The sequence below is a fragment of the Populus alba genome, chromosome 4 (assembly GCF_005239225.2).
Source record: "Populus alba chromosome 4, ASM523922v2, whole genome shotgun sequence".
In the NCBI taxonomy this organism is placed as follows: Eukaryota; Viridiplantae; Streptophyta; class Magnoliopsida; order Malpighiales; family Salicaceae; genus Populus; species Populus alba.
Window position 1 is genome coordinate 11,106,410 of NC_133287.1, and position 21,881 is coordinate 11,128,290.

Genomic DNA, 21,881 nt, shown 5'->3' on the forward strand with positions numbered 1-21,881 from the left:
GATTTTCATTTAAAAATGCATTATAATAATATATTTTTTTATTTTTTTAAAATTTATTTTTAATATCAGTATATTAAAAAGATCTGAAAACAAAAAAAAGAAGAATTTTAAAGCAAAAAAAAAAATTTTGGCCATCCTTTGTTTGGGCTGCAATCCCAAAGTGGGGCTAAAGTTGAAGTAGGATGGCTGATTCAACCAGCTTAAGAAAATTGAAGGACCATAGAATGAACTGACGACTGCCCATTTTTTACGACAGCTAATAACCTCAGAAAGTAAAGAGGAGAAAACTCACGATAGGCGGCCTCCCCTGCAACTTCGTCGTCTCTTGTTTTTGAACAAGTCCTTTCACATTCTAACCTTGAACCTTCGGACACGTCTCCTACTTCCCTTCCACTTCTGCCACTATTCCCTGCATTGCACGTGCCAGCCTACACCTCTCCTTATATATACACACCCTCCGCAATTCTACGTTCATACAGCCACAAGCATCTCCTTCTCTACACAAAAACACACACAACCTCTCTCTCTCTCTCTCTCTTTTGGTAACAACAACAATGGTTGAGCCTGCAACTGATACCGTAGCAGCAACAAAGCTTGTGCCTTTGTTGAAAGATGAGCTTGACATTGTTATACCAACAATAAGGAACTTGGATTTCTTGGAGATGTGGAGGCCTTTCTTTGAGCCATACCATCTTATCATTGTTCAAGATGGCGATCCATCTAAGATTATTAAGGTCCCGGAAGGTTTTGACTATGAGCTTTATAATAGGAATGATATTAACCGGATTCTCGGTCCTAAGGCCTCCTGTATCTCTTTCAAGGACTCTGCTTGTCGTTGCTTTGGTTACATGGTCTCTAAGAAGAAGTATATCTTCACTATTGATGATGATTGCTTTGTAAGTTCTTTTGATCTATGCTTTCTCTGTTTTGTTTTTTGGCGGAATTCTGCATCTGGGTTTTTGGTTTTTTGGCTAAAGTTTAGATCTTTATGGTTTGTTGTTGAATTTAGAGATGGATTTGATCTGTTGTGTGATTTGGGTTTTCTTGATTTTGGATCTGTTTGTGTGTTATGTGTGCTGATAAATTTGTATGCCAATTCTGTAACTATTGCTTGTTTCTGATCTGCAAAGCCTGTTAGTGGATTTCTGTATTTTCTTTATCACAATCGTGAGTGATTGATTCGTAGCACATTTTGTTAAGTGATGTACATTGGCATGGTCTTGTTTAAATCTTCTTCATGAAATTTGAATTGACACATTACATATTTATGAATCTATAAGCCTTAAAGATTTGTACTACCAAACTGAATCCAATTATGCTGGATCTGAAGCATTATGATGTGTTTATGTGTTTTGATTTTTGCTTCCTTTTCATTCTGATAGTGGGGCATCTGGTTTAGAATTTGTCATGCTTTAGACCTTTTCAGTCCGATGAACTAAAGGATCTGTCTGTTCTGTTATTATTCATGACACTTTCCTATCATTTTCTCATACCTAATCAATTTGGAATTGTCAAACAAATTCAAACAAGTGGCCCATGGAAAGTAATGTTTACGACTTTTCACAAAGAGGTATCATGTTAATGATGGACAGCTGCGAGTTCTGAATCTGTTCTATGTTTGAATTTTCTGTGATCTTGCATCTTCTTTCTAATTAATAATTAAATGAAGCTTTAACTTTTTCTCTTTTTTGATTGGTGGGTCCTTGTTTACAATAAACTAGAAAAGGTAATGCATTGGATTTGAAAGCTAGTGCTCCACCTGCCCACTTGAAATCCTAAAATGACTAGTCAATTGAAAGCTAGTTCTCGAGTAGTAATACTTTTAAGCTGGCTAATATTCTTTTGAAATAAACTTGAAAATTTTTTTTCCCTCGCCATGTTTGTGTCTTGAAAATCTTGCCCCAATTCCAGTGCATTATTTTATATGCTCGACTATTCAACAAAAAAGATTATATATGTTTAATGTTAACATGTGGATAGGTTGCTAAGGATCCATCTGGCAAAGCTATCAATGCACTTGAGCAGCACATCAAGAACATCCTCTCACCGTCAACTCCATTTTTCTTCAACACCCTCTATGATCCTTACAGAGAAGGAGCAGATTTTGTGCGTGGGTACCCCTTCAGTCTTCGTGAGGGTGCCCCTACTGCTGTTTCTCATGGCCTCTGGCTCAACATTCCTGATTATGATGCACCTACTCAGCTTGTCAAGCCTCTTGAGAGGAACACTAGGTATGTGATCCATTGATGAAATAAAAGATGTAATTTGGCCTGTTGTTTAATTAGATTCCAACAATATGCTTATGATTTATCAGGTATGTGGATGCTGTTTTGACCATTCCAAAGGGCACCCTGTTCCCCATGTGTGGTATGAATTTGTGTTTTGACCGTGACTTGATCGGACCTGCAATGTACTTTGGTCTCATGGGTGATGGTCAACCAATTGGTCGCTACGACGATATGTGGGCTGGCTGGTGCACCAAGGTATACATGCGCATCTATGTTCTTAAAAAAATATGCAACTTTTTATTTGTTATCATTTTCCTTGTTCTCCTGTAGGCTTCAACTTGTTAATACCTTGCTACTAGCAAGACATGTAATGTAACATTACACAATCTGTCAAGGTATTTAAATGATGTTTGTTTTCAGGTCATCTGTGACCATCTGGGACTAGGAGTCAAGACTGGTTTGCCATATATCTATCACAGCAAGGCTAGCAACCCGTTTGTGAACCTGAAGAAGGAGTACAAGGGCATCTTCTGGCAGGAAGAGATCATTCCCTTCTTCCAAGCTGCTACTCTTCCAAAAGACTGCACCAGTGTTCAAAAGTGCTACATTGAACTGTCCAAGCAGGTAAAGGAAAAGCTTGGAAAGGTTGATCCATACTTTGACAAGCTTGCTGATGCCATGGTTACTTGGATTGAGGCCTGGGATGAGCTTAACCCCGCCGGAGCTCCTGCTAAGGTTTCCAATGGCAAAGCTTAATTGAAATTTTGATTAGGTGCTTCAGCCAGGAAGAGAGAAGAATTTACGCGTTCAAGTCATTTTTTTTTAAGAAAAAAAACCCGAGCAGTGTGGTCAATACTTGAATTTTCAGATTGGTGGATGTATTATTTTTTTAGTAATTTATAAACTTCTTGTTTTGAGTTTAACAGGAATAAAATACATTTAGTTCAGCAATAAAATATGCCTTGGATTTGGTAAAAGTTAAGATGAATGATTATAGTGAAACTTCTTACCAGGTATTGAGGAACAAAATTTAAGTGGGGCAGGCTTCTTGGTTTCATTCCCTTCTTCCATCAATACGTTGGACCGTGTAGAGTTTGATGGGATTTGAATTTTGAATCTATCAAGAGCTTAATTCTCCCCAGCATATTCCACTGTCCATTAGCTGGATAAAGAGTGTGGGGGAAGTATTGTAATTAGTGTATTTTTTGTTTAAAAATATATTAAATTTATTTAAAAATATATCAAAATAATGTTTTTTTTTTTTTTTTTGTCACCCTTAGTCCCACACAAGTGAAATAAGAATTAGAGACAAAACAAAAGGTATTCAGCAAGACTTCGAGATCCTGTAGCTTGGACTTCGTAAACAAGCAGAGCAGTCAAATTATGCATGCCAGATTTCATTTAGTCAGATGAGCCAAGAAAAACCAGAACAATCACTCAACTTCTTTTGAATATTTTTTTGGGTCAATTACTGGGAGTTTTACAAGTCTAATGGCACAAACACCAGCCCATGATGAATGAAATGACACTGCTGTTATTTCTTCCATGGCAGATGTCATGAGGCACCCAGCACCTTGATGGCTGTACAGTTTCTTTAAAAGAAAAGAATCTAAATTGTCACAGCGGATTAACAAATGCAAAAACGTTGAGGTAATAAATAACATCTTACACCACACTCAAAATTGGCACAGGATTATTCAATAGAAACACAACATTGCTTCCAGCACCACAAAGTTGCTCCTCAACCACAATGGCGAACTCGTGTGATCAGTGGAGCACATCCGAGTATTTGTGAAACCTTCTACTAAGCAGATAGTGAATTTTGATTATGCTGTAGCCTCAAGGGTTAATTCTTAAGAGCTTGAGGTTGGATCAGTGGTATCCCCTGTTTTTGGACGTTTGGCTTTAGGCTCTTCACCATTTTCATGGTTAAGATGTCCATTCACTGCCTCCGGACCTAAAAGAGATATGTGCTTGGTGGTAATTTGACGACCTGCCCTTAGTTTTGGCCCCCAATGTCTTTCAGGATTTGGAAGGAAGCGTGCAACCTTTTTGGCTTGTGCCTTGCTAAGAGATGCAACAGCTCGGGCAAAGTTCGCCTAGACAAGAAGAAACTGAAGTTAAGAGAACTACGCCACATGACATTAACCCACAACACTGTGCATCTTGAAGTACAAATATGGGTAACGTGTTGAAGAATTGTTCTAACATGGAATTAAGAACATAAATTACAAAGGGGAAAAATTTTATGATTTGCAGCTTGGGAAGCAAACATACTTGAAGGACTGGTTCTTTTGCGAGTATAATGCTTCCTGGCTGATCAGGCGCTTGAGCTTTCACGGGATGATTTTTCACCTACATGAAGATACATCTCATCAATTCAAAAATGTTTTCAATGGCAGGAAAAAGCTTTTATTCTTAATATGTACATTAATGCATTTTGCAAAACTTCAAACAATAGAACACAGTTATAATAGTCACTTTAAGAAGATTCTATCCATGATATGTTAAGGGAATTGAAAAAACATAACAAAAGAAAAAAGAGAGCTTCAGCAATCTCAAACGAATAAGCTAACTTCTCCAATCTATTTCAACTTCACTCATCTATAAGGAATGGAAAGCTATTTTGTTTTTCATTTTGAAAAATATAAATACTGCACATGCACATGGAAAGGTACTCGTAGAATTCCTGATATCAAATGGTGATAGCAGCGAACTCTCATTTTTGTTATTTGCCTCCTATGAATCAAATAATCACCAAAGAGGGAAAAAATATATATTATCTGGGATTATCACGTAAAAGCATGAAGGAAAACCTTGGACATGAGTCTTTGCACAGTGTCTCGTTATTTCTCAAAGAAGAGAAAAAAGTCCAGGAAGCTCAGACAAAAAGCTTATTGTTTGATCAATTTAGTATGCATCAGGAAGAATATGAAACCTTTAAAAAAGATGAAAAAAAAAGAGAGAGAGAGAGAGAACCATACACACACAAATGTATGGTGAGGTACTAGTAAAACACCTTTTCAAAGATCAAAAGGTGCTATCAGCGAACTCCCATTTTGTTATTTGCCTCCCATGAATCAGATAATCACCAAAAAATGAACATTATCTGGGATTATGAAGGCGAAAGCAGGAAGATAGGAGAACCTTTCACATAAGTCCTTACCCAGCCAAAGAAGAAAGAGAAAATGCAGGAAGCTCAACCACATTGTGATTTCTTTGATCTATTTTACATTATGCATCAGGTAAAAAAGGGAAACTATTTTTTAGAAAAAGAGAGAGAGCCACACATGTATGGTGAAATAATAGTAGAACACCTTTCTAAGATCAAAAGGTGCTATCAGCAAATTAACATTTTGTTTTTCACCTCCCATGAATCATATAATCAGAAAAGCAACCTTATCTGGAATTTTGAAAGCAAAACAAGAAGTAAAGGAAAACCTTGGACAGGAGTTACTACATCATACCATGTCCCAAAGAAGAAAGAGAAATGCAGGAAGCTCAAACAAACTGCAACCTATGAATGAAGGAAAGGAAACCTTTTTTATTTTCAAAAAGAACCATGCACATGCTCATGTATGGTGAAGTACTAGTAAAACACCTTCTAAAACCAAAAGGTGCTATCAGCAAATTCCCATTATAATTTTTGCCTCCCATGAATCAGATAAGCACAACAAACAGCCTTATCTGGGATTATGAAGGCAAAACAGGAAGTAAATGAAAGCCTCAGACAGGAGTCACTACCCAGTATAGTATCATGTCCCAAAGAAAGAAAAATTGCAGGAAGCCCAAACAAATTGCAATCATCTTCAATCGATTTTAACTCAATGCATCAGGAAGAAGAGGAAAACATTTTTCTTTCTTGGAAAAAAAAAAAAAAAAAAACCCTGCACACATATGGTGAGGTACTAGTAAAACACCTTTCTAAAAAAGGTGTTATCAGCAAACTCCCATTTTGATATATGCCTCCCATGAATCAGATAGACAGAAAACAACACTATCTGGGATTATGAAGACAAATCAGTAAGCTAAGGAAAACATCAGACATGAACCTTTACCAAGCATCTTATTATGTCCCAGAGGAGGAGGAAAATCCAGGAAGCTCAAACCAGTTACTATTTCTTCAATCTATTCTAACTTTATGTATCAGAAAGGAAAGGAAAACTTTTTCAAAGAAAAGAAAGGCACACATGTACCATGAGGTACTAGTAAAACACCTTTCTAAGATCAAAAGGTGCTATCAGAGAACTCCCATTGTTATTTCCCTCCCATGAATCAGATAATCGCAAATATAAAAACAACCCTATCTGGGATTATGAAGGCAAAACATGAAGAAAAGCCTTGGACATCAGTCTTACCCAGCATCTCATTATGTCCCAAATGACATCCATGGGGGCATCAGATTTTAGCCCCAGGGGATTCACATGTGTCCCAGAGATACGATATCCTGCATTGATCACAGCAGAACGGAAAATTACTGCTGAAGGCGAGGTGCATTTTAGTGTTGCACAGAGGTTGTGCAGACTTAAAAAGAGTGGAACATCAGGCAATTCCTGCAAACATTAAAGTGTGAATAAGAACACCTATATCATTAAGACAGTAGTAGTAAAGATACATTCTTTTTTTTTCTTTTTTAATTTTCCTTCGTGATTAAAGCATGGCAGACTCGAAAGAATATTTGATCTTTTTCTTTTTTTCAGAACATAAATTTTTGGAAAGAATAGGCAAACATGTAACACTAGAAAATGAAGCAATCAAGTTCGTTTTTTTTTTTTTTTGGTTTCCTGCCCTTTTTTCCCTGAAAGATTATTGTTACTCCATTATGCAAAACATAATGCAGCACACTGAACTGCTAGTTGGAATACAAACACCAACAATCATTTTTTGAGGAAAAAGCATCAGCCAAGAAGTTGAAGTACTAAAATGCACCTTAACAATATGCATTCCTAATTCTTTGTTGCATTGAAAGGAATATACATCTCTAGCATCAATTTCCAGCAGCAACAAAATTTTCTAACAGTTCAACCCTTTGCACAACACTAGCAAAGGAATGGAACAGCTGAAGAAAACGGACACAAGGCTGCAAAAGAAGCACAAGAACTTACCTCAGATATTGTTGTCAGTACAGCAGAGATGCGATCATATGCAGGATATCGGTCCTTCATTGATTTCACACATTCTAGTACAGAAGTCACCCATTCTTGATCATGAATGGGAGCAGACCATATAGGTCCGCCCATGTTGTATTTCTTTCCACAATCACTGCACTCTTGAGGAACAACAGGACCAAACCCAGGTAGATATCTTACACTACTACCCTGAAAAGTGAAACCAAATGATGAAGTCACTGCGCTGTCTAATGTTGAACAATTAAGAAAATTTTCTGGCTAAAATAAAGCTGCTTATCCAGAATAGCCATGATAATTTGAAACTTTCCTTCCTTGACAAATTGAGGTCCGTTATGAAAGATGTCAAGATATTTTACAGCCAAGAGAATTTGATACAAACCAACAGGCACTCCTCATTTTTAACTTGGTGGATCAACATATATGCTGGTACATGCACCCTTCTCATATTTTGAAATTTTAAATTGCCTGAGCCCGGCGATTTGCATTTATATTTCAAACTTAATTAGATATCCACCAACAGAGTTTGTCAGGTTGGAAGCGCATTAAAGGAATTGTTCACACTTGCCAACCTGGGAGCTCACTACCAAATTGAGCCATATAATGTTGGAATGTCCCCCCCACTCAAAATCAACCAATCTTAAAACGCTGCTAGCCATGGTACAAGCAAGATCACCAATAAAGTGATGACATGCAAAAGAATTAAATCAATATAATGCATGCATACATGTCAATAAATAGGCACAGATGACATCAAAAGAGGATGCATACCTTGGACATAGTCCTCCCAATAGGCTGAAGATGATAAGAATCACAACCAATGCACTGATAAACATATGAGAGCTTAAGAGGAGTGTTTTTCATAGCACTTGCAGAACTGCAGTCAATGATTTCAGTTCAGTCAACTTGATCTGGAACTGCTATCTTCTATTTTTAGCAAACCTTAACGAAAGGAAACAGGCTACCTACGTGTACACGCGAACAAAAACCCGAACATAAAAGTTCATCTGAACAGACAGAACAGGAACAATGTAACGCTTGTAGCGATTTGCATGACTCTGCATTAAGAAAGAAACAAATAATCATTTGAATAAAAAAGAGAGGTCCCAATTCAAGAAAGAAACTCTTGGTAAAACTCTTGGTGCTCATCTCCCCAGCAATTTGTCTAACATTTCTTTAGACAAAAATCATGCAAATAGCTTGTCAAAGCTCTACAAAAGAAGGGGAAAAAATCTTTTCAAGCGCATGAATGTACCTCAATTGAGGCAAGGAGGATCCTTAAAGCCATTTCGTGGCAGTATTTCCCTCTCAAAGGGTAAGAACCATACCTAATTCCACCAGTATTTGTTAGAAGGTATGCCATCGGTCTCAGAAAAAACTGCTACCAAGAAGGTAAAGACAGTGTAATCTTACTTCGAATAACAAACTTCGCCATTGCCTCCACAAAGCACTGCCATATCAGTTGCTGTACACATCAGCATTCCACCATCAACAACAGATTGAACTGCAGAGTCCAGAAATACTGAAGGTGACCCATAAGGATCAAGATCAACCTGAAACAATATTAACCAATGAAGAAATGAGCAGTAGCTGTTTTGTCTTTTTCTGATTTGACATATACAGAAAAAAACTGCTTGGACTTTCTGAAAGAATTGAACCAATCGTCACGGAAATAGCTAAAAGTATTCTATTTTGTTTATAATGGAGATAGCAAACACATTTTCAAGGGAAACTACCTCCAGATAAAGATTTTCAGAAATCTAAATTAAACAAGTAAATAAGATGCATACCACATCAAATTCTTTTGGGTGAGTGAGCATATATACACGAGCATCAGCAAGATGTGATTCAACCTTTGAAATTGCCACTGAACCATTGAACTTAATATTCTTTTGACAAGCTTCAACTGAGGCTGCAGAAAAAAAATGTTCCGGCAAACAGTTTCTTATTTCGGCCGTATAAAGTTACAGGACATACATATATGTGAGAATGTCTATGTTAATGACCATCTGATATAAGAAGCAGCATCTAGATCTATTCATGTGGCCATTTGGTGCAAGAATGTGTCTTTTCAAAACCAACCAGCAGGCAAAAGCTTCCAGAAAGTCTAGATATACCTTTATCATTATCCAAGGCCACAACTTTACCAATCCCTTCTACCTCACGAGCATATCGTAGAGCTCTTAACCCAGAAGCTGATAATGCCTGCATATCAAGAAGGAAAATACTTGCGAAATGATTTAATGATCCTATAGAATCATAAAAAAAAACCCCAAAAAAAATAACAACTCATTAATTAAGAGAGCATACAAATATATAGAAATAAGAGATCCACTATAGAACCTCAAGAACTTTTGGTGGTTTCAGCTCCCCATGATGATTTCCCTCTGTGTTCTTCACTGATTCTTCTGAGATGCTGCAAGGTTCATCTTGAGATATCTCTTCATGCACTTCGCACTCACCATTAGATTTTTCATTATCCAAAGCAGACCCAGTAGATGCTTCTTCCACAGAAGGTCCAGAGGTATCCTTCTCAGATGCCTTTTCTGCTGATTTTATTCTTTTGGACAACATTGCTTCATGCTCCTCTTTTCTTTTGGAGATAAATGTCCTCAGGACAGCAATGGACAAATCTCTGTTGTTAACCTGGCAATTATAGAGCCTAATTATGAGGATCCTCTTATTGCACAAGGCAGGCACAATGCACAGAAACAGTAAAACAAACAGAAAAACAATTGTAACTCAGGCTAAGAAAAATTGGTAGACTACATTGTCATGTGAAAGTAGCAGTTCTAAATCAGTCACTGAAAAGACAATCAAAACCCCACAAATTGATTGACAATAGAGAAGGCTACTTGATTACAGTTCTTTGAGAGCTTTCACTTCAACTACTTACAGTTTAGTTTCTCCATTATAAGTTATCAAAGATAAAAATTTTAAAAAGGCAAAAGTGTGGACCATGGAATGTACAACAATGATTCCCTTTTTATTACAAGCTAGAAAAAGCTTAGCTATGATTAAAAATCATGTTAACATGTACAATAAAAGATAAGGCAACACAATCATTCTCCAAAATACAAAAATTTTCAGTCCTTTTCTCTTCGTTAGATATTTCAAAGATTCAAACTTTACATGCCCATTAGACACAATTTACAAAAAGTAACCAACAAAAGACAAGATTTTGGAACCTGGGCTTTGTTGAAAAACACTTGGTTTTTAACATTCATAAGTATATCAGCCTCTCCTTCTTTAATAATGGTAAAATCTTGCAGATCTTCTGCCATTTTCCTTTGTATTTATGAACCAAAGACAACCACTTGAGAGCTGAAAGTAAAAGATCTTTCTGATAGTTAAGAGCTCTTGAAATCAACAAGAACATGCATCAGTGTCAAGTAAAGAGCTTTATTTATACATGTGAATATGTCATATGTCTGCTCTCCAAAACTGCAAGTGGATTTCCTTAAACCCTAATTTCTGACCCTAGGGCACGTTAGATACTTTTTGGTGTTTTTTGCTAATGTGAACTGGAGGGTTGTGTTTTGATTGGGTGGGTTAGTTTGAAAACCTCTTGGGCCTTCTCTTACAATTCAAAGAAAGGATGGCCTAGACTTTAAGCTTAATGGACCTTCCCTCTTGCTATGTCTAAAATAAAAATTTTGCAACCCAGTCGTTCTTGACTCTAATAATATTAGTCACCAATTTTAATTTGTTCAAGGTATCTTGCGAAGCATGGATTAATCATGATAATATATAATGTTATAAGAATTATCGCTAGGTTTGGTTCTTGTCCTAAAATATATATAGTGATGTTAACACCTTTTTTTTTTTTTGTTAAAGATAGAACTTTCATTGATATGAAAAACAAAGAAAAATTTCTCTTTGAAGTCTCACAGTACCATTTAACTTATTGTTTAGCAATAAAAATAGTGACAAACAGTTTTTCTTAATATTTACAAATAGGAGAGTACTAGCCAGCACTTCACTATGGAGGGGACTCTTATATATATATATAAAAGTATCAAGATTAGGAGAATTTTTTTGGGAATCATTAAACCCAACAAACCGGACGCCAAATAATAATATGGTTTGGATTTTAAAAAAAAAATCAAGATAATAAAAAAATTATATAAAAAACATCAAAACCAATTAATTCTACAAAAATAAAAACAAAACATATTATGAATGTAATAACCGCAAATTTAATTAAACGATATTCCATGTACATCTAATATATTATTGTTAAAAAGTACAAGAAATTCTTTAAAAAAAAAAAAATTAGCAGAGTTTCCCTGATTATTTCATCACAAAAATTATTGCCTCTACCAATTTCACAATCTATAAAAAAAGATTTCAACATTTCCTATCATATAATCTAGTACGTTCACCAATTTAGTGCCTTACTTTGCAAGATTCTGACATTTTTAATATTATTCGACAATTAATTTTTAACATTATTAATTTATGGTTCAATTCAGAAACATTAATTATAGACACTTATCAAAGGATTTTTTTATTGTTAATATTATTCCTATTATTATATATAAGTTAAGCATAGTTCATGATATATTCTATCCAAGGATTTAAAGCAAAGTTATAGCAAAACATAATTTAAATTATTTGAGTTTCAAACTAATTAATATTACATCATTCATAATAATTTCTACATTCTAAAATAAGCCTAAAATATAATATCTTAAAACATGTTTACATACAAAATGACCTAACAATATGTTACATTGCAAAATTGAATACAAAAGTAAAATTCCTAAAACAAATTATGGACCCATGTGCTACTACGAGGTATCTCAAATTTATTTCATATAAGATTAATCACACTTAAATATAACATAAGATAAAATATGCATTAAGTAAAAGCTCTTTAATTCAACTTAATTAAGATAGACTTCACATCTCTAGGTTACTAATCATTTTAGTCCTCTCTCGAACATCTTTTTCATTATCTTAATGAGTTTTTATCTCAAACCAAAACCTAACAGCATAGACCCTTATCCAAGGTAGTTATTCGCATTTCCTCAATCTAGGCGCTAGTCCCTAAACTGGGATAACTAGCTAGACATGCCCAAATTGGATGCTAGTCTTTAAATTAGGATAACTAGCTTGAAATATTATTTGACAACATGAATTTCAAATTAAACAAGATTTCAATAACATGCTTTAACTTTACATAAATAATTAAAAATGGTATGGTGTCTAACACCAACCTAGAACCTGTGCTCTACTAGCCATCCTTTTCTATTGAATGGTGGCGGTCTCACCTATACCATCACATACATTGTATCAATTTTAAACCTTCATCCATTTATAATCCAAATTTCCATTTCACCACCATTACTAAGTTTTCAATTAAAAAATGAGAACTCATAAATCTTTTGATTTTTTCCTAGTTGAATTTATGCATGAATGTGGAAATAATATACCATTTTGAACTTCCTTGAAATTCACCACTTATTCATCCATCAATAATTAAATTAACACATTAATAACCATATTCCATGGTAAATTGACCATCCTAATTAATTTTTATGCCTTAGTCAAAATTTCTCCTTCCATTAGAGTGAAAGGGAATTTATCCTCCTCTTAAAAAGGTGAAGTTGGCCATGGAAAAATAATGTTTTGATTTAAATGAAATTAATTAGGAGTAGAAATGACTTAATGGGATTATGTGATGGATAAATAAACTACACCTTGAAGGAATTGTGGAAATGAAATTGAACTTCCTCTTAGGTGGGGAAGTTTCGGCCAAATGGCCAATGGAAAAAATAAAACTTTATGCTTGAAGAAATTAATGAATTGTATTTAAATAATGGGAAAAAATGAAAAAAAAATGATGTGTTGAGTTGTATTTAAGAATGATTGGAAATTTGTTTTATAGTAATACAAAATTCCCTTATAATTGTGGTCAATTAAAAGTTTAAGTAGATGTAGCATTGTATGAATTATTTGCAAGATTATTAAGAACATGAAACCATGTAATAATAATAATAATAATAATAATAATAATAATAATAATAATAATAATAATTTTGGGTGTTAAAATTGTATTGATAAAAAGATTTACTATGCGAAGAAATTTTAAGGAAATTATTGGATGATGAAGTATTGAAATCATAAGATCTTTTAAATGGAACATGAGAGGTTGAAGGCTCTAGACAGCAGTAGGGAGTTACTAATCGAGTATCGTCAGTAGGTAGGTGCTTGACACCTTGAATATTTGTAGAGAGATTAATTGAAAGCATGTGTTAATTTTAATTAGAAATTCTACAATTTTATATCTTCATGTCAACGAATGAACTAGTGCTTGAGAATTAGACGGATGGACTATTGACAGGTAATTAGATGGATAAACTAGTTTCCTTATTGAGGGACTAGTGCCTGACAATTGGATGTATGAACTAGTGCTGGGTAATTGGCGAATGAATTAGTGTTCCTATTGAGGGACTTGTGCTCGACAATTGGGCGAATGAACTAGTGCCTAATATTTAGGTGGATGGATTAGAGTCTCTAATAAGGGAGTAGTACCCTAGTGAAAGGGTTAGGAATGAAATTAATTGGATGGATATGGAGGTGTAAAATTAGTGGGGACACCATACCCATACCAAAAACTACACGAGTATATGGACGGAGATGAAGTAGGATGACCCAGCATGTCACGCTTTGGTTGGGAGACTAAGCCCATTTGAGCCTGTCTCATTGTTATTTTATTTATTTGAAATTATTTATGTTAAGCAGTTTGATTTGATGGGCTTAGCCCAATAGCGAGATGTTTTAGGGTTTATGACACGACCAAAAGATTGATGTCTTATCCTAAATGCAAAAGTGTCGAAGTAATAAATAACTCGACAAGACAGGGGTCGAACAACAGGGAGGTTAATTCTATAAATTATAGACAACAATAATAATAGTAGTAGTAGTAGTAAAGAAGAAGTTGAAGAGAACTTTGAGATGAAAGATTAATGTAAGGATTAAACAATGATAAAAACAAATGTCAAGGTTAGAGGATCCACTAATGGTATTTCAAACAAGTATAGTATAAACTCTTATTATTCAACTAGAAACCACACACAGAGAAGGTTCTAATCGGATGATTTGTTATTAATAGCTCATTATAAATTATTAACATGATCATATTAATTATCTTATTTAAGTAACACCAAACTTTTAAATATTGTCAGGAATTCATGATGCTAACTTATATTAACAACAAATCAAATTCCTTTCATAGCACAGGTGTAGGTAATACCATATGGTTGGTCTATGAGAGTGCCAAGCATTTGTTGTACCAAGTGTTATACAACACAAATCTTGATTAACCATTTAACAAACAAGGTATTAAGAATTAGTAAGATAAAAAGATAAGACATGTTAATATTAAACATTAAGGTCCATGTTGAGTTTACACTATACTTATTCTTACACCATTAGTATAACCTTTTCACCTTGATATAATAAACTTAGCTAAACATAACGAAGAAGAGAAACATAAATAAACAAAATAAGAACATAAATAAGATACAAGTTAACTAAGTAAAGGAAAGGAAATGAAAAGCATAAACAAGATATTAATGAAAGCAAAACTTAAGAATTACAAAAAATATAAAGAGAAAGAGTAAGAGAAAGTTCTTGATATGAACCACAAAGCCCCTAAATACATGGCAAATGCCTCCTTTTATAGACCAAAATTCGAAACTATTGATTTGATGACTAATTGTTGAGTAGGTGGCCAACTCTTGACTTGGTCAAAATCCTTATCTTCTTGTCTGAACAAAATATCATTGCTAACATTAGAATTGGAACCAACTATAAGTATGAAAGTTCTAGGAAATTGTCCTATCTTTCCAGGAAAAAAATTTGAGGTCATTTGGACTTCTAAACTCGAGATATGGGCTGAACCTAAACAGTGTCTAGGCTGCAGGACAGATTCAAACTTCTCTATTGTTGCTATAAGTTGAACTTGAAAATGACATTTTTAAATCTTGGACTCTATATAAAAGTTGTATCCCTATGTCTTACCTTTCCATCCATATAAAGCAGACCTAAATCCAAGATCTACAGCTCCAAATATGACCCAATTACCAAACAGTGTTCTAGTTTGGACTGCATCAACTTCTCTTTTTCAAGTTTGGCCCTCCTTTTGTCCTTTAAATTTCAATACTTAAACCCATCAATCAATAATTTTATTTATGTGATAGGCCTGCATTTAAGATGAACATTTATCATAAATTAAAGGTATCTTATATTATTAGATATGTTATTATAAAACCTTGATAAAAATATACTTTTAAATACTAATCAGTTTACTATTTATATGTTCATTTGTCATTTTATAAGACAGTTTTGATAATTAATTAAAATATTGCAGACTTTGCATATCTCCAATCCCCTTTCTATTTATTTAACCACAACGGCAGGCCCACCACCGAGAAAACCTGCACATCAGTCTCACACCACGATTGGCAATTCTATAACAACGCTAATCACAACCAACGATCATAAACAAACAAGTACACGTTGATTTACTGCCTACAACAACCTGCAAAAAGTCCAAACGATAGTAGATTGGCCTGAGCCTAAGACTATTCATGAGGTTTGTAGTTTTCATGGGCTTGCAACTTTTTATCATCGTTTCATTAAGGGATTTAACACCATCATGTTGCTTATTACAGATTGTTTGAAACAAGGTGATTTTAAGTGGAGTAAAGGAGTTAATAGGGCATTTGAGGAGGTTAAGAAGAAGATGACAGAGGCCCTAGTAGCATGACTACCTGATTTTGCTAAAGTGTTTGAAGTAGAATGTGATGCTTTAGGAGTCGGTATAAGTGGAGTACTTAGTTAGGAACGTCACCTTGTAGCCTATTTTAGTGAGAAACTTAATGAGGCAAAACAAAAGTTCTCAAATTATGATAAGGAGTTTTATGCGGTGGTTCAGGCCTTGCGCTATTGATGTCATTACTTATTACCATAGGAGTTTGTTCTTTACTCCGACCATAAGGCCCTCCACTATCTTAACTCCCAAAAGAAGCTCAATCACATGCATGGTCATTGGGTTGAATATTTGCAAGCATACTCATTTGTTTTGAAAAATAAATATGGAATAGAGAATAAAGCTGCAGATGCTTTGAGTTGTCAAGTAACACTATTATCTGTAATGAGTGTTGAAGTCACATGATTTAAGAGACTTAAAGAGGAGTATGAATCTTGCTCAGAATTTGAAGAAATATACTTGACATTGAAGGATGAGAATCACCGTGTAATAAATGGCTATCACTTCCAAGATGGATACTTATTTCGGGATAATAAGCTTTGTATCCCGAAAACATCCGTGTGTGAATTTTTGATATGGGAGATTCATGATGGAGGTCTCTCAGGACATTTTAGAAGGTGTCGCACGTGTGCGGCATCGCGGCGATCACCCACCACCCTCATCAGGTGTGGTATATCTATCTTGACAAATATGGGAAGACAAGGAATTCTTGTCTTTTATCAGTGGAAAAAATGGAATGGGAGTCGCCACCTGGTATTTTGGTCACTAGGAATCCTAACTGGTCTTAGAGATCGGGTACGGAGACTGGTTGCGTAAAGGGAAGGTATTAGCACCCCAAATATGCCCTACCTAAGTTGCATTGTTTTACTGTCTGATAAAAATATAATGTTTTGTCATGTTTTTTTTTTTTAATTGTTAGTCAGTCTATGGTTCAAGAAAAGCCCTCCTTAGTAAGGAGGTTCTTATCTTATGTGGAAAAACCTAACCGTTCTAATGTCTATAAAAGAACTACCTTTTTAATATCGAAAATATGTTTTATGTATAAATTTGTAATCACAAACATTAAAGCAAAACAAAATATTTTTGATTTTTTTTTTGAAATATTGGCTTACTTCTCGTGACTTTAATAAACTGGTTATTAAAGCCAAAATGCATGCTAAAAAATATATTTTTTTGAAATTTTCTTTGTTGTACGAAAATAAAATATGATTTTTTTTTAGTTTTAAGAGACTGGGCCGTATGTATGAAAACAAAAATATTTTTTGTGGAAAAAATCAGGTATTTTAATACTAGATTTGTATCTTTATGGTAAAAATACAGACCAATATTAATCAAAATAGCGTAGAAAAATACGTGGAAAATCACAATTTCTTCAAAAATATATTATTATTTTTTTAAATGGAACTAGGTCGGACACGGTCCAATTATATGAGCTGGGCCAATACAAGGCTGAACCCATCCCAACTGCATGGGCTAGGCTGATGTTCCAGCCTAACAAATAATCGGTTGGTTACTGTGCTGAGCAAAGTAACTAACTAAATGTAATTAGATAGCTATTGTGCTCAGCACAGTAACTACTTAATTATTTGCTGCAGAACGTGAGTCACGTTCTGCATGCAAATGAAAGAAAGGAAAGAGCAAATAAACTAAGGGCAGCAGGGTTGAGGAGGTTACTTGGAGTGGCGAGGCAGTGCTATTGGTGGTGGTGGTGATGGAGGCTAATAACGGCAGTTAGGCAGTGTGCTCGCAGTGGATGGCGATGCCAAACGATGGTTTTTCCCTTTCTCTGTTCTGTGTTTTTTTTTTTTTTGTGTGTGTTTCTTCTTCTCCCCGTTTCTGTCTCCTGCTTCTCTATCTCTTCTTCCTCTCTCTTTTCCTTTTTGACAATGGTTTAAGGTGGAGTTGCTACGGTGGAGATGGGGAGGAACAACAATGGCAGAGTCGCGACACAGTGGTTGTGACAACCAGTGCTGCTGTTTTCCTTCTTCACAATGTTGTAGCAGTGGTGTTGGGAGGAACAACAATGGCGGAGTCGATGGTGTTTGCTGCAGTGGTCTTCCTCTCCTTTCTTTTGCTTTTCTTTTTCTCCTCTATTTCGTCTGGTTTCTTATCTCTGTTTCCTTGTGTCTTTTTTTTTTCCAGCTTCCCTCTCTGTTTTCTTTTGTTTTTTTTTCCTTTTTCTCCCCCGTTTCTGAAGCTTGCTTCTCTATTTTCTCCAAAAAATTTATCCTCCTCTGCCCCCTCCTTGTGTTTATCTTATTCTTCATCATTTATTCTCTAGCAGTGGCAGTGTTATCAGTGGTTCTGGTGGTTGTGGCAAAAGGCCACGGTGGAGAGAGAAACAGAGAGAGGAGCAGCTGCTGGAAACCCAGACAAAAGATGATTTTTTCTTAACTTTGGACCCCCGGTCCTCCTTCTCTAGAGCATAAAAATAAAATCTATTTATATGTGGTGGAAGAGGGACATTTTGTCTCTTTTAGTGCAAAATCTCGGCCCTTGTTTCGACTTGAAAGCATCCCAACCATCAGCTCAAAGTAGCAATGATGAACTGTCATTCTTGTGCAGGAAAATGGCTGGTCAGGTTGGCCATTTTAGGATGGTACCACCACCTCTGCAGCATCGATCAGCCCGAATGGCTTACACTAGCGTGTAGTCAGGGATCACGGGATTGTTAGCGTGTACGTTTCATCCAATTTGATGAAAAAACGAGGCACTGCATACCTTGAGAAGGTGCCCACCCAACCAGCCTCGCTAGAGAAGGAGATGAACAATATCTTATGATTTAGTCCTTTAATTTGTGATTTATTTCTATCTACACCCTGATTGGCTTTAAACTTTTAATTTTGTTCAATTTTACCCATGAAGAACTTCAATTTAAACCCCAGATTTCGATGCATTTTGCCATTTGGTCCTTGGTTTTGGATTTATGAAATTTGACCCTTAATTTATCAATAAACTTTCAATTTCTTCAATTTTGACCCCTAATTTGTCAATTTCGGTCCCTTTATATATGCGTCTTTTTCAATTTGGTCCTTGGCTTTGGATTTCTTCAATCAAGTCCCTAATTGGCCATCAAACTTCAATATTTATGCAATGAAGCCCCTGATTTGACAAAATCAACTCTCAAAAATTATAATTTGACCCCAGAACTTAATCTATTCCAATTAAAGCCCAATTTGACTTAATAAATCATTTTTCCTTGTAATCAACCTTCCATAAATTCAATTAAACCTTCAATAAAATTTAATTAAGTCCATAAACATCTGATATTGTACTTTTCTTCATCAAATCAATTTTTTTTATCAACAAGGCTTTAACCAGTCAATGATATATTGTCAAATTTCAATCTTTATATTTTTGAACCTCCTCAACCAATTTTTGACCATTTTCTAGGCACTCTAGCATCCTTTTTTCACTACTATTATTTTTTTGATATATATTTTTTTGATTTTTTTTCTTTTCTCCTTTTTTATGCTGGACCCAAAAAATAGGTTACAACAAAAGGAATAAAACCATCAAAGAGGTGGGACGTCAATTTTTCTGGTCTAGTTTGAAAAGATATGTTGCCAAATTGGAAAGTCAATTTCGAACTTGCCAACTAGCTAAGCATAGAAAACAAAATACTAGTCTTTACCCCTCATTGCCCGTTCCCACTTGCCCTTGGCAAGATGTAAGCATGGATTTTGATACGGTTCAGCCCTGTGATACGACCCAAGTAAGGTCAGATTCGGATTTTGGTGTAAAAAGCGCAGCAATCCAGGTTCACGACAATAGTCATAATCCTCAATCCGACCGTTGGATCGGGCTAATATTTTATGTGGACTCTCCAGACATGTTCTACTCTCTTGGGTTAAAAATTCAAGTCAATCTGAGTTCGGAAAGGAACCACAATACTGGTCAACGGAGGCTATACGGATTTTGTTATTTACTTCCATTTGACTTGTGGACTTCCTATTTGGTTATGATTCTTTTCCTACAAGGATGTGACAGCTGGTTTTGGGAATTTCCTAGTTCTACAAGTATCTTTAATGAGCTGCAATATAATCTACAAGTGTGGCGGTGATTCATTAATGTTTCAGAATCCTTTTCTTATAAGGATTCCTTATTCATCCTAGCTACACAAGGAAAGAAGGGCTGGTGGTATTTAATGACAAATTAGTTTTTTTATTATTTTCTTTAATGTTTGGGCTTAATTAAAACTTTGTTTTGAGCTAAGATCCAAGGCTTGTTTGGATCAGGTTATGGGCTTTTCAGTTTAGGGTTTTGGGCCAGTTTTGAGTGGACCTCATATAAGTCCACATAAGGGGTCCATTAGGGTTAACTTTTCAAGAACTATTTAAACTCATGTAGGCCAAAATTTCGGCAGCTTTGATGATTTATTATTCTGAACTTTTCAGTTTTAACGTGTGAGAGTGATTCTTGCATTCTTCAGTTCTTGAACGAACTGAATCTGACTTATCGAAGATTAACTGGCTTCGTGGCGTCATTCTACTCATTCCAATAGTGTTGGTGCCTTGGGGCAGGTTTCCATTGTGTCACACTCCTATCAGACCTATTTCGGCTTTCCGGGATCAGATCTCAATCTTGATTGTGGGTTGCGTGATCACGTGATCACGAGGTTCGCATCAGATTTTGTGCCTGGCCTTCCATGTACTACAAAGAATCATGATTCTATTTTTGTGGTTGTCGACCACTTCTCTAAGATGGCCCATTTTATTCCTTGTACTAATACCACATATGCTTCTAGAGTTGCAAAACTCTATTTTGACAAGATTATCAAGTTGTATGGTCTTCCCCAAACCATAGTTTCAGATAGGGATGTTAGATTTACAAGTTATTTCTAGAAACACCCTTTGACATATGGTGGGAACCAAATTGAAGTTTTTTATTACTTACCATCCCTAAATTGATGGTCAAACTGAGGTGGTTAACAAGAGTTTAGGCAACCTTTTTATTTTTCATAACCTTATATGTTTCATGACTTTTAAATCCAAATAACGGATTCATTGTATTTCTTGGGGTATGCCCCTCATATCCTTGTTCATATTTTTCCTTATATACATCTTAACTTACTAAAAAATAAAGAAATAAAGACGTTACATTTTGAGAAATTTTTATATTTTTATTTCTTTAAACATATAATAATAAATTTAATAGTTAAAAAGCTAAAGTTTTTTCATCAAAAAAATCAAAAATTTCTGGTGAAAACAAAAGTTCCTTTTAAAGATATAAAAATCATAAATATATATTTATCTAGAGGTTAATGAAATATTGAAAATTGATTATTCAAATGATGATCATGATTTTGAGTTATTTTTACATATACAAAAATATTGATTTATTTAATTTAGAAGTAAATGATATGGATTGAAAAATCATAGAGAAATAAAAGATTAATGTTGAAGTACTTAAGTTATGAATATGTTATGATAACCCTTCTTTTTCCAATTTGCTCTTCCCTCTCTCCTTTTTTAAAATATATCTTTTAATATTAAAAAAGATTCATTTATTTCCAGAGTATGTATACTATGTTTCGTATGTAATTGTGGGATCAAAATATGGAAAGTTACAATGTGTTATTAATTAGAGCACAAATCCGAGGAGGTTGATTTGAGTTCATGTGTTCTTCCTTCTTTTTTTTCTACATTTTTTAAAGAAGGAAGGTTGTTTAAGGTATATTTAATATACTTATTTTTTTGGCATTATATTTACATTTTTATTTTTTAAGTTTGATTGGTTCAATTA

General features: G+C 34.8%; 2 protein-coding genes, 3 non-coding genes and 3 pseudogenes across 5 annotated transcripts; 1 reads left to right on the forward strand and 7 right to left on the reverse strand.

Moving 5' to 3' along the window:
• Positions 1-276: 276 nt before the first annotated feature.
• LOC118055063 (UDP-arabinopyranose mutase 1) lies at positions 277-3,184 on the forward strand. Its single transcript, XM_035066857.2, has 4 exons — positions 277-896; positions 1,981-2,231; positions 2,315-2,483; positions 2,649-3,184. Exons 1-4 carry the CDS (start codon positions 555-557, stop codon positions 2,982-2,984), a joined length of 1,098 nt encoding a protein of 365 aa, XP_034922748.1. The 5' UTR covers positions 277-554; the 3' UTR covers positions 2,985-3,184.
• Positions 3,185-3,650: 466 nt separating this feature from the next.
• LOC118055062 (tRNA (guanine(26)-N(2))-dimethyltransferase 2) lies at positions 3,651-10,844 on the reverse strand. Its single transcript, XM_035066856.2, has 12 exons — positions 10,543-10,844; positions 9,698-10,000; positions 9,472-9,559; positions 9,145-9,266; positions 8,768-8,907; positions 8,610-8,682; positions 8,324-8,412; positions 8,126-8,231; positions 7,334-7,546; positions 6,587-6,781; positions 4,506-4,583; positions 3,651-4,327 (listed from the first exon to the last, which is right to left on the reverse strand). The coding sequence occupies exons 1-12, from the start codon at positions 10,636-10,638 to the stop codon at positions 4,082-4,084; spliced, it is 1,749 nt and encodes a 582-aa protein (XP_034922747.1). The 5' UTR covers positions 10,639-10,844; the 3' UTR covers positions 3,651-4,081.
• LOC118055177 (small nucleolar RNA snoR83) lies at positions 4,889-5,018 on the reverse strand (annotated as a pseudogene).
• Positions 5,219-5,344, reverse strand: LOC118055178 (small nucleolar RNA snoR83; annotated as a pseudogene).
• Positions 5,517-5,638, reverse strand: LOC118055176 (small nucleolar RNA snoR83). The gene has a single exon (XR_004688610.1). It is a non-coding gene; the product is annotated as a small nucleolar RNA snoR83 (small nucleolar RNA).
• Positions 5,801-5,922, reverse strand: LOC118055179 (small nucleolar RNA snoR83). Its single transcript, XR_004688611.1, has one exon. It is a non-coding gene; the product is annotated as a small nucleolar RNA snoR83 (small nucleolar RNA).
• Positions 6,120-6,236, reverse strand: LOC118055180 (small nucleolar RNA snoR83). Its single transcript, XR_004688612.1, has one exon. It is a non-coding gene; the product is annotated as a small nucleolar RNA snoR83 (small nucleolar RNA).
• On the reverse strand, positions 6,417-6,542 carry LOC118055181 (small nucleolar RNA snoR83; annotated as a pseudogene).
• Positions 10,845-21,881: the final 11,037 nt, after the last annotated feature.